Here is an 18,373-nt window from a genome sequence, read left to right on the forward strand (position 1 = left end):
CTCACCCTTTTTACCACAGGGTTGGCACTAGAAGCTTTCTTGGGGCCCATGGTCACTTATTTTCCAGAAACAGCACCGAAAACACTGTAATAATACGAAATATTCTATAGCATGTAGAAAAATGTGCTCGTTATGCGGGGGTCCACTGTATATAAATTAAAATAAAAACGAGAAAAGAAGGTATATCTGCAACACTTCTGCAAGTGGCAGGAGTCGATGTTGCTAACAGGTGAGCATCCAGAGCCAACTTCACGATCTTATATCTCGGTAAGTAATGACCCTAATTTTTTTTTTATCCTATAGCATGTAGAAAAATGTGCTCTTCATTTTAAAAGAAAAAAAAAAATTTATTTTTCAAAATATTTGGAGCGCTATGCGGGTGAACATAGATCTATGTTTGAACAGTTTAACCCTCTGACTGTTTTGGTTGTATATATACGTCTTACACGCCACTGTTTCGGACGTATTTATACGTGTAAATTCTAGTGGCTTCAACTCGAGCAGGAGAAAGCTGGTAGGCCCACATGTGAGAAAATGGGTCTGTGTGGTCAGTGTGCACCACATAAGAAAAAGCCTGCAGCACGCAGTGCTTAATGAGAAAAAAAACCTGACCGTTTTTTTTTATTAAAACGCCGATTTTGAGGTGTATTTTCGTATAGTATTTATTGCTGTATTCTCGTTTTCATGGTCTCATGTGATAAAATGGAAAACATATTACAGAAATAGAGTTGATATTGATTAGTTTCACGATGAAAACGACCTTGAAATTGAGTTCAAAGTAGAGGAAACGTTCAGGAGTAAGCAAATCACACCACACGTCCAGTACACATCAACTGGGGAGTCTAATATTCTTTCACTAGTGCATTGACATTATTTCTACCAGTTTTACAATAATGCAGTAGTCTGCATAACAGTAAATTTTGTATTTTTTGTATGTATAAAAAATCAAAAGAGAAAGCAATAGTAATGTAAGAGGGGCTTAGAGATGTGACTAATCAACAGAGGATATGTTATTTTAGTGCCAAGAATGTCTACATTGTTTATTCTGGACCCTATTTTGAAATTGGCATCTTTTTTAATTTGCATGAAATTGGCCAAATTGCCAATTTCTGACCTCTTTATTGGGTAGTTCAAATCGGTAAATGGGTGGTTTCTTGTACTCAACTGATAGAAAAAATGGAGTTTCAAAGAAATAGCTATGAGTTTGGTCAACTGGAACAACAGAATTGGCCAAAAACAGGGCTCATAGTCGGCGAAATCGCCGATGCGTATGTCGCCGAGACTGCTAACTTCGCGGGAGCATAATTCCATGAGTTTTCGACCAAATTTCGCACTTTTGGTGTCATTACCATCTGGAATAGATTCTCTATCATTTCATAAGAAAAAATAAATTTTTTTTCCCCAAAAATTTTGCGACATAGAATGAGAGTTTCATCAGAAAGGGGCTTGCGACAGTCAAAAGGTTAAGGGTTAATATCTCATATCTTTTAGATTTTGGAACTATGTTGGAAGCTGTCACAAACATGCAGGCTTCACTGTAGCTCACTGTAATTGTATATAACTTACTTGAAGCAAAGCGTTAGAAAAGTTTTAATGTTCCTAATAAATCTTTCATTAAGAAAAAGATACAGCATAACCTGCAAATAATTGTTGGCTGGTCATTGAGTTAGATGCCTAGTAATTGTAATTAGTTTTAAGACTGCCTGAAATGCATTGCATAATAAGGGGCTTTCTGTAAAGTAGTTCATATATGTCAGTCACCTTATTGTATAATATACGTACTGTACTCCACTTTATAGAAATAAAGTTTAAAAAAAATTGCTATGTGCACCTTATATTTCTTTTAACCATACTATAAAAGTTTGCAAGTTCTGTACTGTGTTTTTTATAAATATATTGTTTGTATTTGCTTAAAGAAGAAAAGTTTCCATGACAAGAAACAAAAGCTATATACTGAAAGATGCATTTCCTGCTTGCTTTCAGAATGAAGTGGTCTCTGCAACAAGGCAAAGCAACATTTTAGAAGACAAGGAAATTGACTGCTGCAAGAAATAGCAAACAACAGTTGCAAATAATGATTTGATATTATAGCTGATAGTGCCATATATTGCTGTATGTTCTTAAGTTTGGTAATTTTTGTCACAAAACTGCAAAATGGAAACTTTGGTTAGCACAGAAACCAGCAGTGACCCTCTGGAAACATTCTTGGAAGATCTTGGATCCCTCCTTTGGAAAAACTTGAAAGATGGTGACTATGAATCGGCTGTTAGAGAGATAAAAGAAGAAAAGCATCAAGAATATCTCATAGACAATAGTCTTGATGTTGTGCCAATAATTATTAAACTTCTTCAGGAAGACCTTGAGCCTGAAGGAGAAAGATGTGTAGAAGATTTACTTGTTCACATTGCTTCTGTTGCAAATGTCAGGGAGGCTCTCTTGGTTTTCCTAGAAGAATTAGAATTTCACACTTCAGAAATCCATTTCCACATAATGCTACAACCAGTTCAAACGCTACTTTTGCGTCAAGTATCCAAAAATGCTCGTCCAATGACCTTCTCGTGGGCATTTGATACGCTTAATTCTCGTATAGCTGCAATGAAATTACCACCAAGCTATAATCTGGAAGGAAAAGAGAGGAAGCTTTTGGATGCTCACCCAGATATCCAAGCTGTGACCAGTGCTCTGCGTTGGCTTGCAAATTTTTATGAGGTTTTCCATGTTAAAATAGTGAACGAAGAGCTAATATGGACTGGTAAAGTAGTTAATTCAAGAGAATATCTATCAAGTGTTCTCCTTCAACTTTTTCATAAGCCATTCACATATTTGGATGTGTATTGTGAGAAAGATGAGGTAGAGCATTCATTATATCGCACTTGCAGGGACCTTACCACCATGATAGCTTCTCTCATGTGTAATGTATATAAATTGTTTTCTAATATTACTTGGAATAGTTCAAAGATACTAGCAACTGAAATCCAAAATGATGAGGAGCAAGATACAAAAGAGAGAAATAGAAATGAAGGTTTAGAGACTAAAGATGAGCAAGAAAAGAAAGATGAAATTTCTCAACTATCATTGGCTACTTTTCTTTACTGTGTTTTGGGTCAAGACATGGGTGTTGATTATGTACCTTGTGTATATGCTCATCAGTATGTGTTTCTCACATGCTTACCTCTCATATCTAATTTGTTGCAGGAGAAAGAACATATACCCATTCACAAAGGTTTAATACTGGCAAAAGCACTCTTGGATAAACTTCCACAAAAATCTCTACCAAGTGAAACTCATGAAGCTAAAGCCCATTCTATTTTTCCTCGGCTATTGATAGGCATTATGACATTTTGCGATAATCGAAAGCTAGGAAGTATGGCTCTGGATGTATTCCAGATGCATATTCGTAAGTTTGACAGCATTGGCCGAAGGAAGCTTATTCAATCTCTCCTTTTATCAGTAAAACATTCTGGGGTTTTAAGTTTAGTTATTCATGAGCTTAAGGAAAATATTGCATGCTCACTAAATAAAGAAATGTTGGATCCTAATTTTAGTGGGAAACAGTTAAGAAACCTTGTTCAGCTAGCATGTTCTCTCCCAGATGCTGAAAAAACAGACATGCTGGAGTGGAGTGATTGTATCATGGCAGCCTTGAATCTTCTCATTTTTCTGTTTCTTCGTGATCATGAGAACAAGACTGGCATTAAAGAAGTGGTACCAGTTCTTCAACAAGGCTATCTCTCACAGCTTCAGAAAGGTCTTGACTTGTCAAAAGGGCATTATGAACTCAAGTTGAAAGATTTAACTTCGCTTTCCAGGAAGACAAATCGTATGGATATGAATGTGTGTGTTGGTAATACAGTGTTACCCAATATGGCTCCTGATCAAGAAAAAACTATCGTCCAAACTGCTATTTGTTCTTTAGATATGATGCAGTGTGTACTAGCAAGAGTTACACAAGCCATAGAAAATAAAATATGATGGGTCTTGTATGTGCCCATTTTAATTTATAGTATACAGTGCTACAGTATTACAAGTATGTATTGAGTTAAAAATTTTGTGATTACTGCACCTATTTTTCCAACATTTATAGTTGCAAGAACAGGACTACTGCTGTGCTCTGGGTTTATCAATTTAGTGTGTATTTTATTTAATTTGTTAAGGGTCTAGTGATTGTAGCACATCGTACCACTTATAGGAGTCTTTGGCAGACAATTTGTGAAGAAATAATAATAATATTCATTTCTCATGCGTTTACCTCACAATAATTGTAGCCTCTTTGTTATTCCTATTCGTGGTAAGAATTCCTCCCTGTTTTCATCATTATCTTGTATGACATCATCATATCTTTCTTTCTGTCAGCCATTGAGGATATTTAGTGTTTACAATCTTTCATTGTTCTTTTTAGCTCTGAGAATCATTTGTGATATGTCTTAAGACTTATTTAATTTTACTTTATCTATACATTGTGTTTCTTAGGAGTGAACACAATACTACGGCAGCTTATTCATTTTTTTTTTTTAAATATTCTCTAGAACTTCATACTTTAATATGGCATTCCAGATAAATTGTGGCTAATATTTATACTTGCAGCAATTTGGTAACAAATACATGTACGGTGGAACCCCGGATTTCCTCCGGTGCGGATTTGTACAATTTGGATTTCGACCACTTTTTTGGGCGAAATTTTACCCCGGGTTTCATACCTTCGCTCGGAAATCGTCTGTACCAGACGCATCCGCCTGGGCCGCTCATGTTTGTGTTACTATTACGTAATAAAAATCACTCTTGGGCACATTAAATGTCTTATTTTAGATTAATATAGACATTTTCATTAATCCATGTATGATATTTGCTTCAAAATTACATAAGAAACACGTTACATAGCATATAAACATGCCTTTGTTACTCGTTCACTAAGAGTGTCCTTTTAGTCTTAATGCCATAGTAATAATACTAATACACCTACCATCTGACTTACGACCTGCTCGACATACAACCATTCGACTTACGACCGTGTTTTCTATGCCAAATTTCTAGGAAATAAACAACTGTTTGTGTTGTACACAATGTTTATCCTAATCTTTACAGTATAAAATACAGTACTAGCAGCATAAAAAGTAAAGTAACAAATGAAATACCGAAATAAAACAAAATAAAGTCATTACAAAAATTTGATGTTGATATTCAGTAGTGAGGTTCAACTTACGTCCATTTCGACTTACGACCGGTTTGTCAGAACCAAACTTGGTCGTAAGTCGGATGGTACCTGCACATAATAATAATCACACTTAGGCACATTAAATGTCTTATTTCAGATTAATACAGTAGACCCTTGGTTTTCGTGAGTCTCAGTTTTTGTGAATTTTGGTTATCGGCAACTTTTTTCGTCAAAATATAGCTTTGGTTTTTGTGATTTCCCTTGGATTTTGGCAGTCATACAGTATGTATCCCAGTGGTCCTGCACACATAAAGCCTCCCACAGAAGCATTCAAGAGTCAGTTTGGCATTGTTTCTCGGCGAGTGAGCATCACCCCCCATGTTCATACAAAACATTTCATAATAATCCATTGTTTTTTGTGCTTGCAACTGTTAAATAAGCCACCATGGGCCCAAAGAAAGCTCATGGTGCCAGCTCTTTGGTAAAGAATGTATTGTGGCATTGGGGAATTCCATGGGGTTGGATGTGAGTGGCCAGGATGTGGAAGAATTGGTGGAAGACCACAGTGAAGAGCTAACCACTGAAGAGCCACAAGAGTTTTATCTGCAGCAGCAACAGACCACAGCTGAGGAAATTGCTTCAGAGGAGGAGGAAGACAGAGGGGAGAAGGTGTCTTCTTCAGTGATTAAGGGCATTTGTGCAAAGTGGAATGAGGTGCAAACTTTTCTGGAGGAACATCACCATAACAAAGCTGTTGTAGGCCGTGTCTGCAACATGTTCACTGACAATGCCTTGTCCTATTTTAGGCAAAGCTTAAAGGGATGGCAGAAACAGAGTTCTCTGGAACAATTTTTTGAGTGACAGGGGTCCAGTGACTCAAGCTGGTCCTAGTGCCATTAAAAAACAAAGAAGGGAAGTAACCCCGGATAAGGACTTGGTACCTAAAGTCTTACTGGAAGGGAACCCCTCAAGGAAGGTTCCTTGATGTTGGTGAGGGGCTCTTGATTTAGGGAATTGGATCTGTGCTCCAGTTCCCCGAATTAAGCCTGAATGCCTTCCACATCCCCCCCCAGGCGCTGTATAATCCTCCGGGTTTAGCGCTTCCCCCTTGATTATAATAATAATAATATGGAAGGGAATTTCCCTTCCAAACAATCAAATCAAATCAAATCAAAGTTTATTCTCTATAAGGATTACAATGCAGAGTTTACATATTTTGGTTATTGTGTGGTTTACATGTAGTAAAATACTAATTACAGAGGGAAGGGCCACTGGAACACCTAGCATGGCTAGGCATTTTGGGCAAACTTAGATTAATTCTTAACCCTAAATTATAACAAATTGTGGAGTAAGTTGACTAAAAACTAAGTGACTAAATACTAAGTGACAATACTAGTTTGTGAGTTTAGCAATGTGAATGCTTTTGTTTTGGTACTATACATAGTTTCTATATTGGAGTATCACAGGCAAACTTATGACTAGTTAGGAATCATTATTTTAAGATTAGGATACGTATTTATGTGCTTTTAGTCAAATGGGTGAGTGAGTGAGTGAATGTAAATGTGGACCACCAGGTGGTTTTTATGTAGTTAGTTGATGGGGTGTATCAGGGAAATAAGATGTTTTCTAACAGTAGTTTTGAAGGTGATGAATGTGTCTGCTGTTCTAGAGTTTTCAGGTAGGGTGTTTCAGATTTTAGGGCCTTTGACATACATTGAGTTTTTGTAAAGGTTTAGCCGGACACGGGGAATGTCGTAAAGATGTTTGTGTCTGGTGTTATGCCTGTGGGTCCTGTCACAACTATCAAGAAAGCATTTTAGGTCAAGGTTAATATTGGAATTTAAGGTCCTGTATATGCAGATTGCACAGTAGTAAATGTGGATGTTCTGAATAGGGAGTAAGTTTAGATCTGTAAAGAGTGGGGGGGGGGGGTGTTGCCAGGGATGGGAATTAGTGATTATTCTTATTGCAGCTTTTTGTTGAGTTATTATTGGCTTTAGGTGTATTGCTGCAGTTGATCCCCAAGCACAAATAGCAAAGGTGAGGTATGAATAAATGAGTGAATGGTATAGTGTGAGAAGGGCATCTTGCGGCATGTAGTATCGTATCTTGGAGAGGATCCCAACTGTTTTGGATACTTTTTTTGATGTGTTGGTTATGGGTGCTGAAATTCAGGTTGTTGTCGAGGTATAGGCCTAGGAATTTGCCCTCATTATGTCTGGCAATTAGAGTGCTGTCGATCTTAATATTAAGTTGCGCAGCACCTGCTCTGCTACCAAACATAATACAGTAGGTTTTGTCAGTGCTAAGTGTAAGTTTATTGGCTGTCATCCAAGTTGATATATTGAGCAGCTCCTCATTGACAATGGTGTTGAGGGTGGCAAGATTAGGGTGAGAGATGACATAAGTCATGTCTTCAGCAAAGAGAATGGGGTTCAGGTGTTGGGATACGTTTGGAAGATCATTGACGTAAATGAGGAAGAGCAGGGGTCCAAGGACACTTCAATAACACACAATAGTAACTTCTCCTCCCGTCTTCCATACACCAACAAGAGTCTTCCATAAAGGTAAGTGTGATATTATTGCTTTATATATTGATTTGTCATTCTTTTCTGTATGTAAATCTATATTTAATCTTTAAAAAAAAATTATTTTTTTGTTAATACTTTTGGGTGTCTGGAACAGATTAATTGGATTTACATTTTTTCTTTTGGAGAAAATGGTTTTGGTTTTCGTGAATTTTGGCTTTCAGCAGACTCTTTGGAACGGATTGATCATGAAAACCAAGGGCCCACTGAATAGGCATTTTCATTAATCCATCTATGATAGTTTCTTCAAAATTATATAAGAAACACGTTACATAGCTTATAAACATGCAATGTTTAAATGCTATGGAGGTGTGCTCGCCAGGCAGAGGAAAAACATTATGTTTTCTCTGGGCCAGCATCAGAGAAAACATGTATGAATCTGCGTTGGCCCAGTCACCGCCCTTAATATGTAACACTTTTGTTTACAATTCTCGGCATGAATTATTCATTACTTCCCCCCTTCTTTATGATGGCAATAATGTGGCTCTGGGCCGCATTAACCCTTTCAGGGTCCAAGGCCCAAATCTGGAGTCACGCACCAGTGTCCAAGAATTTTCAAAAAAAAAATTTGTTATTTTTTCTTAGGAAATCGTAGAGAATCTTTTTGTGAAGGTAATAAAACAAAAAGTACGAAATTTGGTGGAAAATTGATGAAATTATGCTCTCGCGAATTTTGATGTGTCAGCGATATTTACGAATCGGCGATTTTGCCGACTTTGACTCCCATTTTAGGCCAATTACATTATTCCAATCAACCAAATTCTTAGCTATTTCACTAGTATTACTTCTATTCTATCGATTGAGCACAAGAAATCGCCAAGTCAACTGATTCAACTACAAAATAAAGTGATCGGAAATTGTTAATTTGGCCAATTTAACACAAAGTTCAAAATATTCCAATTTCAAAATAGGGTCCAGAATAAACAATGTAGGCATTCCTGGCACTAAACTAACATTTCCTCTGTTCATTAGTCATGTTTTGAGGCTTTACAAATAAATTCCATTTTGATTTTTTATTCACATAATGAATTTTTATTCACACCAAAAAATAGAAGATTTACTGCTATGCAATACTGTAATAATTGTATAAATATCATCACCATATTTGTGAATGTATATTAGACCCACCAGCTGACGTGTATTAGACGTGTGAGGTCGTTTGTTTGCTTTTGAATATCGGCAAAAATTTAACATTTCCGCTACTTTGAGCTCAGTTTCAAGCCATTTCCAGTGCTAAAACCAATCAAAATCATCTCTATTTCTGTAATATGTCTTCCATTCTATCAAATGAGACCAAGAAATCGCAAATACAACTATAAAAAACATACGAAAAAACACTGCAAAGTTGCTGTTTTAATCAAAAAATCATGATTTCAGTTTTTTTCTCTCATTATACACAGTGTGCTGCAGGATCTGTTTTATGTGGTGCACACATACCACATAGATGTATTCTCTCATATCTAGGCCCAAATGTACCACTCACAGTTTATCAGAGTGAGCTGAGCTCATGGCGTAGATCTACGGTTTGGACACTCACCATAAAGCCGTAGATCTACGGGACGGACCCTGAAAGGGTTAAATATCATGTAGCTAGGATGTGGAAGAGCTGTAGGAGAAATATTACCCTAGCAAAGCTGTTGCAAGCCGTGTCTGCATGATCCAGTGACTCTCAAACTGGTCCTAGTGCTAGTAATAGACAAAGAAGGGAAGTAACCCTAGATATTGCTTTGATACCTGAATTCCTTATGGAGGGGGATTCCCCTTCCATACAATAACCTCTCCTCCCTCTTCCCTCCTTGCCATCTTCCATACACCAATAAGTCTCTTCAATAAAGGTAAAAGTGATTTAAATGTTCATTTATCCATTAAAATTAGTCATTTATATTTATTTCTCATTATTTTTTGTATGTAAAACTATAGTTATTCTCTATAAAATGTATTTTTTTGTTAATATTTTTTGGGTGTCTGGAATGGATTAATTGGATTTATATTATTTCCTGTGGGAAATATTACTTTGGTTTTCGTCCATTTCGGATTTTGACCGACCTTCTGGAACGGATTAAGGACGAAAACCGGGGTTCCACTGTAATAGTAATGAGTCTCAGTCTGTAAGCCTGAATGTTGTCAAACAAGAACTGTATAATATACATAAAAGCATTGGCAAGTTGTCAACTTAGATGATTCATTGCCCAAAAATATACATAATTTCCACAATAATATGTACTATTTAAGATTTTTAATTTTAGGATTGCTTGATGTTGTAAAGAATTATAAATAATATAATTTAGTCTAAATTCTGTTGTTTGGTATACCTGATGTACAGTGCTAGTCACCGTATTATGCTGCCCTTCCACCACACACGTACCAAAACGCAAACACATACCATGAAAGAGTATAATATATATACAATGATTCCTCAGTTAACACCTTTAATTCGTTCCAGAGAGCTAGGCTTTAACTGATTTAGCCTTTAACCGAATTAATTTTCCCCATAAGAAATAATGGAAATCCAATTAATCCATTCTTGCTGTCAAGAGGCTTGACAGAATAGTACTTCAATGTGTCACTATTATCAACTCTATGGCTTATTTATCTATCACAATTCATCTAATATGACATAATAAACAATATTAATTACATAGAAACATGGTATATACTCTAGAATGAATAAAATATGTTATAATGTATGTGAGGATAAGCGATGGAAGTGTTGTTGTTGGGTTTATAATGGCCGCTGAGAGAAGCCGTGCAGGCTTCTGCCACCACCACTGCCCACAATATATGAATGTAATTTATAAATAAGAAATATTTACATTTTAATTTATAAATAAATAAGTAATTTTATTCAGGTATACACAAATACAGTTGTGTACATAGATTATCATACATAGCAGCATGTGTGTAAAGTATCTAGGATAACCCAAAAAAGTCAGAGTGACTTACATATTTCCATTGGGGTCCTTTAGTATTTACACTTACATTTACACTTTTATATTTACACTTACCTTGGAGGAGATGTTAGTTTAATTAGTTTGATGGAGGAGATGCTGGCAGAGGTTTATAGTTGTGGAAGATACGTAGCAGGCTGGCATATGTTCAGAGGCCCAATACACATACAACAACATTGGAGAGTTACTTTCGTTTCGTTGCTTACTCGCTTAACTTACTTGCTACACTGTTAACCCCTTCAGGGTCCAAGGCCCAAATCTGAAGTGGTGCCCCAGTGTCCAAGAATTTTAAAAAAAAAAATTTGTTATTTTTTCTTATGAAATGGTAGAGAATCTTTTTGTGAAGGTAATAAAACAAAAAGTATGAAATTTGATGGAAAATTGACGAAATTATGCTCTCGCGAATTTTGATGTGTCAGCTATATTTACGAATCGGCGATTTTGCCAACTTTGACTCCCATTTTAGGCCAATTACATTATTCCAGTCGACCAAATTCTTAGCTATTTCACTAGTATTACTTCTATCGATTGAGCACAAGAAATCGCCAAGTCAACTGTTTCAACTACAAATTAAAGTGATCGGAAATTTTTAATTTGGCCAATTTAACACAAAGTTCAAAATATTCCAATTTCAAAATAGGGTCCAGAATAAACAATGTAGGTATTCCTGGAACTAAACTAACATTTTCTCTGTTCATTAGTTATGTTTTGAGGCTTTACAAATAAACTCCATTTTTATTTTTTATTCACATAATGAATTTTTATTCACACCAAAAAATAGAAGATTTGCTGTTATGAAATACTGTAATAATTGTATAAATATAATCACCATATTTGTGAATGCATATTAGACCCACCAGCTGGCGTGTATTAGACATGTGAGATTGTTTGTTTACTCTTGAATATCGGCAAAAATTTAACATTTCTGCTACTTTGAGCTCAGTTTCAAGCCATTTCCAGTGCTAAAACCAATCAAAATCATCACTATTTCTGTAATATGTCTTCCATTCTATCAAATGAGACCAAGAAATCGCAAATACAACTATAAAAAACATACGAAAAAATACTGCAAAGTCGCTGTTTTAATCAAAAAATCATGATTTCATTTTTTTTTCTCTCATTATACACAGTGTGCTGCAGGATCTGTTTTATGTGGTGCACACATACCACATAGATGTATTCTTTCATATCTAGGCCCAAATGTACCACTCACAGTGTATCAGAGTGAGCTGAGCTCATGACGTAGATCTACGGTTTGGACCCTGAACGTAAAGCCGTAGATCTACGGGACGGACCCTGAAAGGGTTAATTCTACAGTTTATTGCTGGCTGGCACTATAGCCTTTATCAATACCTGCTGCTTTAGTATATCCTAGAATCACTGAATCACTGCAGAAGGCACATTCACCCTTCTCTCTTCCTCTTCCACTTTGGTACTTTGCTATGAGTTTTTTCATGAATTTTATTGTGTTTCTTTCCTTCTTTATCACAAGGCTGGCACTAGAAACTTTCTTTGGGCCCATGGTGGCTTATTTAGTACTTACAAGCACTAAAAACAATGGAATAATACAAAATATATCGCATGTATGCGTGAAACCGTCCTCAGTGGCTTGTAAACAATGACACGCTGGTACACAGGGTAACTAGCCAGGCCTGCTCAGGGCGCGGTGAGGACACGTTCAGGATGAAAGCTCCTAACCGAGTTTTTAGGTGTTATCTGAGCCAATTTTTTACACCAAAGCGAGGCGTTATCCGATTTTGGCGTTATCCCATGCAGGCGTTAACTGAGGGTCCACTGTATTTGCACACTTACTGAGGTTTTAATACTTGGTGCTGCATCCTTTACACTTAATCACATCCCTCAGCCATGTAGGAAGACTCTCACACAAATTCTTGAGGGTTTGGGGAGGTATATTATTCCAAGCCTCATGTAGAGTAGCCTTCAGCCGCAGGATGGAACTGATATCCTTGCCCAGTAAACTTTAGTTTCACTATTGACCAGAGGTTCTCAATAGGGTTTAGGTCTGGAGAATTGCCTGGCCAATCATTAACCCTATGACTGTCGCAAGCCCCTTTCTGAAACTGTCATTCTATGTCGCAAAAGTTTTGGAAAAAGGAAAATTTCTTATGAAATGATAATCTTTTCCCGATGGTAATGACACCAAACGTAAGAAATTTAGTCAAGAACTCACGGAATTACGCTCCCGCGAAGTTAGCGGTCTCGGCGACATGTACGCATCGGCAATTTCGCCGACTTTGAGCCCTACGTTTGGCCAATTCTTTTGTTCCAGGTGACCAAACTCATAGCTATTTATTTAGAACTCCATTTTTTCTATCAGTTCAGTACAAGAAACAGCCCATTTACCGATTTGAACTACCCAATAAAGTGGTCAGAATTTGGCAATTTGGCCAATTTCACGCAAATTGAAAAGATGCCAATTTCAAAATAGGGTCCAGAATAAACAATATAGACATTCTTTGCACTAAAATAACATATCCTCTGTTCATTAGTTATGTCTCTAGGCCCCTCTTATATTACTATTGCTTTCTCTTTTGATTTTTTATTCATACAAAAAAATACAAAATTTACTGGTATGCAGACTAATGTATTATTGTAAAAATGGTATAAATAATATCAGTGCACTAGTGAAAGAATATTAGACTCCCCAGTTGACGTGTACTGGACGTGTGGTGTAATTTGCTTACTCTTGAACATTGGTAAAAATCGAACATTTCCGCTACTTTGAACTCAATTTCAAGGTCGTTTTCATCGCAAAAGTAAGGAAAATCATCTCTATTTCTGTAATATGTTTTTCATTGTATCAAATGAGACCATGAAAACTAGAATACAAAGATAAATACTATATGAAAATACACCTCAAATTTGGCGTTTTAATCCAAAAAAACGGTCAGAGTTTTTTTTCTCATTATGCACTGCATACTGTGGTGCACACTGACCACACAGACCCATTCTCTCACATTTGGGCCTACCAGCTTTCTCTTGCTTGATTTGAAGCTGCTAGAATTTACTCATATAAATACTATAAATACGTCAGAAACAGTGGTGCGTAAGACGTATACATATGACGTAAACAGTCAAAGGGTTAAAGAGCCTTACTTCACAGTCCTTAAGCCACTGAGCTACAGATTTGGCGGTATGACACGGTGCACCGTCCTGCATAAAAACCTTAGCCCCACACTCGTCAGATGCTTCAGGTAAATTGTCACACAATAACTCCAGGTAATTATACTGGTTTTTGGGAAACACAATGAGTTCACCAACACTCTGAGCACTGAAACACCCCCAAACCATGAGCTAGTCTGGGTGTTTGGTGGTCCCACAGGTGTAGTGTGAGTCTAACAGGTCACAACCTCTGGGCCGGTACATGTCCCCATGGTTACCGGTGAAGGTTGCTTCATTTTTCCAAAGTACTTCAGACCACTGTTGAGGATTCCAGTGAAGATATTTCTTTGCATAATCCAGCCTATGTTTCTTCTGTGGCTTGGAGAGGATCAGTTTCTTAACCTGGCAGTTACTACTGTAGCCCAGTTCTGACACACATCTGTTAACAGTTCTTACAGACACTTCTGAGAGAAGATGTGGGTTCTTTTCTTTCAATTCTCTAGTAGTTATCTTAGGTGTGCTTTCTAACTGCTTCTTTAATACAGTTAAAGTACAAACAGTTGTCTTCTTTAAGGAGCCAGGCCGAGGTTTGGCAGACGGTAACTCGACACTGTTACCAGCCTTGAAATGGTGCACCCAGTTCCTCACTGAACACTCACACACACGAACATTTCCCAATATTTCTTTCATCTAGTGCCCAGCTTTGTGAAGCCCTATGATTTGAGCTATAGTTTCAGGTGTTAACCCTTTCAGGGTTGGTGCCGTACTAGTACAGCTTGCACGCATAAATAGTATGCATAAATTCTAGTGCCTTCAAATCTAGCAAGAGAAAGCTGGTAGGCCTACATATGAAAGAATGGGTTTGTATGGTCAGTGTGCGCAGTATAAAAAAAATCCTGCAACACATAGTGCATATTGAGAAAAAAAACTTTGAACGTGTTTTTGGTTTAAAACAGCGAATTTGCACTGCATTTTCTTATGGTATTTATGGTTGTATTCTCGTTTTCTTGGTGTCACTTAATAGAATGGAAGATATATCACAGGAATAGAGATGATTTTGATTGGTTTCACAATGAAAAGTACCTTGAAATTGAGCTCAAAGTAGCAGAAATCTTTGATTTTTGCCAAAGTTCAAAAGTAAACAAATCATGCCCCACATCCAATACACGTCAACTGGCGAATCTAATATTCTTTCACAAGTGTGCTGATATTATTTATACTATTTCTACACTAATGCAGTAGTCTGCATAACAGTAAATCTTCTATTTATTTATTAGAATAAAAATTCAAACTGGAAAGCAAAATAAATGTAAGAGAGGCCTGGGGACGTGACTAATGAACAGAGGAAATGTTATTTTAGTGCCAGGAATGTCTGTCTTGTTTATTTTGGACCCTATTTGGAAATTGGCATCTTTTGAAATTTGTGTGAAATTGGCAAAATTGCCAATTTCTGACCACTTTATTGGATAGTTGAAATTGGTAAATGGGTGGTTTCTTATACTAATTTGATAGAAAAAATGGAGTTCTAGCGAAATAGTTATGATCTTTTCGACTGGAGCATTGGAATTGGCTGAAAATGGGGCTCAAAGTGGGCAAAATCGCCGATGCGTAAGCATCGTCGAGACCGCTAACTTTGCAAGAGCATAATTCCATAAGTTTTCCATCAAATTTCATACTTTTGGTGTCATTATGATCGGGAAAAGATTCTCTATCATTTCATGAGTTTTTTTTTTTTTTTTTTTTTTTTTTTTTTTTTTTTTTTTTTTTATTTTTTTTTTTTTTTTTTTTTTTTTGAAAAATTTCCGACCCTGAGAAAAAGTTTCAGAGGGCCTGCTGACCCTGAAAGGGTTAAGACTTCCCTTTTACCCATAATCAAACATGTATAGCCCCAAAACAAAGGGAACAACTGTACAAAAGATGGGGTGGATGAGAGACAAAAATGTAACACTTCCTCTCACCAGGGCAGCCACATGAACACTGAGTAGTCACTGTGGAGTGTGGCAGCAGGCTGTGTTGTCATGCTAATGGCTGCTACCTGGCATAATGCACTGACAAAAATGACTCCCCAGTATGGTAGGCCTTTGATTTTTGTCACGGCATTATGCCAGGGTGCTCACCTGGCATGATGCATGACTAGCACTGTATATCTGCTGTAGAATCTGGGGATCAGTCAGGCTGTTCATGCTGGCTTGAAGTACTTACATCATGCTCATACTTGACAACTGGGGATATATTGGTAATGATCTTTATGTATGAAAGGGAAATTTGTCAAAATATTTGCAAATACTGCATGCTAGCTCATCAAGTGCAGCCTACATTCTCACCTTTTATGTCATTTTCTTTAATATGAGTTTCAAATACTGCACTGAAGAAAAACCACATGTGCTGGGTATAATTAGGGTAGTCCTTGAAAGTGGAGGTTTATGAAAGAGCTTGTTTTCTCAAGTGTTAATCTTTTATAATTTACCTCACAGTATTTGTACACAGTAGGACTGCATATCCACAGGTTCGGTTTCTACGGTTTCATTATCCATGGTTTACCCTGACCCAAAAATAAAAATTTTCATTTTTCTCAATAATGGCCCCAAAGCAAAACCAGTGATGGTATCAGTTTTTCAGAGTCTAAGAGAAGCCATGAAGTGCTTCCCATCAGTGAAAAAAAATGCTGATTCTCAATTTACTGTGCATAATTTATCAATTAAGCTTTATCATAGGTACATACATATGTAAACGAAAAACAACATATAGGGTTCGCCACTATCCGTAGTATGACTTGGAGCATATCCCTGCGGATACAGGGGTCCTACTGTACTATACTATTACAGTACTAAAGTTCATAATATATTTTGTACTGTATTTGCAGTCTGTTTACTACATTTTGTTTTACAAGACTGAATTATGTTTATAGACAATTACAGTTTGAGAGCAAATTTTTAATTAAATTGTAAAATGTAGATGGTGTTTTAATTATCATTCTTATTAAAATAAATGAAATAAAGACTTCACATAAATACATTATGAATAGGAGTAGGAACTGGAATGATAGAGGACCAAAAATTTTAACTACCAAATGACCAAATGATTATTGGTGGAAACTGACCCCCATTCATCAAACTTTCCCCACATGCCATTAGCATGTGGTAGGATTAATGTGACTTTTGAGTCCTGGAGGTGGAAAGTACAGTGCTTGCACTCTGAAGGAGGGGTGGAGATATGTTGCAGTTTTTGAAATGCAGTGTCAGCACACCTCTAGCAAGAATGAATGATGATGAAAGTGTTACTTTTTTTTTGGGTCATCCTGCCATGTTGGGAAATGGCCAGTGTGTCAGTAATAAAATAATTTGAATTGTTCCTAGAGTGGACCCACAATGATTCCTTTACATAAATGCATTTATCGTACTTTAAATCTTTTTAATTTATGCAAGGCAGTCCAGGAATTGAAACAATTCTTTCTTTATTCAGATCATATTTGAGTATCCCTACTCCTTGCATTCCTCTGGTTTACACGACCCTTATAGGTTCAGTGTTCCTGAATATAATAATGGTGGTAATATGCTTAGCATTTTGGGCAGACCGAAAACACGGGCTCAGATTATAATGATACAAAAAAAAAATGTTATTTTCAAAATGTCCATAATTGTTACAAAATTAGGTGACATTTTCTGTATTTCATACATTTTGAAAAATTTCTGATCATACAGTATTTCAGGCAGGTTAATTTTAATTCAGTTGTCTCATCATGGAGATGAATGAGAACATGTTAATTTCAAGTGTAGCCCTTTGGGTTTAGTGCTTAGTTACGATTGTAATAATAATTCAAGTGGTAGCTTACATATGATGGTTATGAGGAAGACAGGGGAGTAATCAGTAGTATTGTGATGAAAATGGTTTTGAAAACTGACAAGTTGAAGAATGAGACACTTGCAGTATTTGAGAATCTTTATTGAGGAAAGGTTTCCTCAATAAAAATTCTTCATCAGCAGTATTGTCTGTGATTATTCCTGCTTTAAGAGGAGCTGTTATATTACTCCAGATGGTCACTTGAGGTTGCACTTGTTTTAGTGATTCTTGTTGGTTTAGTTATAGCTGGTATGAGCAAGGAATTATATAGTATGCTGTTAGTGAAGTTTACTTGAGGGTCCTTGGCTTGAACAAGGTTATTGTTAGGTAAAAGGGCATATGCAATTAATGCAGCAATTATTGTGGCAACATATAGCTCTCCAGGAGCCACAATAAAATGTTGCATTAGTTGCACATGTATCCTTTTACCTAGCACATTGTTGGTAATTTACCAACATTGTTATGAGGTGAATGTTGAAGTCATCAGCAAGTATTAGATAATGTTTGTTTAAGTGCTTATTAGTTATTAGGTTCTTTAGGTTGTCACCAAAACAAAAAACTATTACCACCAAAGGTGGTAGTAGTTTTTTGTTTTGGTTGCAAAGTTAGTAAATATATTCATCATATTCATCACTGATACTTGCAGAGTTATTGCATATTAGTTTGTTAGAGTATTAATTGCAATTCCTCCACCTATTTGATCAGGCCTGCAGTTATGAATG

At 36.5% G+C, this 18,373-nt stretch overlaps 1 protein-coding gene across 7 annotated transcripts in view; it reads left to right on the forward strand.

Annotated features, from left to right (window-relative positions):
* LOC128687651 (ubiquinone biosynthesis protein COQ9, mitochondrial) overlaps nucleotides 1-18,373 on the forward strand; it is a 181,334-nt gene that overhangs the window by 37,839 nt on the left and 125,122 nt on the right. For 2 of the 7 annotated variants that reach the window (XM_053775218.2, XM_053775219.2), the window contains exon 2: nucleotides 1,984-16,765. The exons of the other annotated variants lie outside the window; for them this stretch is intronic. In XM_053775218.2, the coding sequence (XP_053631193.1) occupies nucleotides 2,155-3,972 (1,818 nt within the window). In that variant the 5' untranslated portion in view covers nucleotides 1,984-2,154 and the 3' untranslated portion in view covers nucleotides 3,973-16,765. Of the gene's footprint in view, nucleotides 1-1,983; nucleotides 16,766-18,373 lie in introns of those variants that run through there. 7 annotated transcript variants of the gene reach the window in all.

Source organism: Cherax quadricarinatus, chromosome 11 (genome assembly GCF_038502225.1).
Source record: "Cherax quadricarinatus isolate ZL_2023a chromosome 11, ASM3850222v1, whole genome shotgun sequence".
Classification (NCBI taxonomy): Eukaryota; Metazoa; Arthropoda; class Malacostraca; order Decapoda; family Parastacidae; genus Cherax; species Cherax quadricarinatus.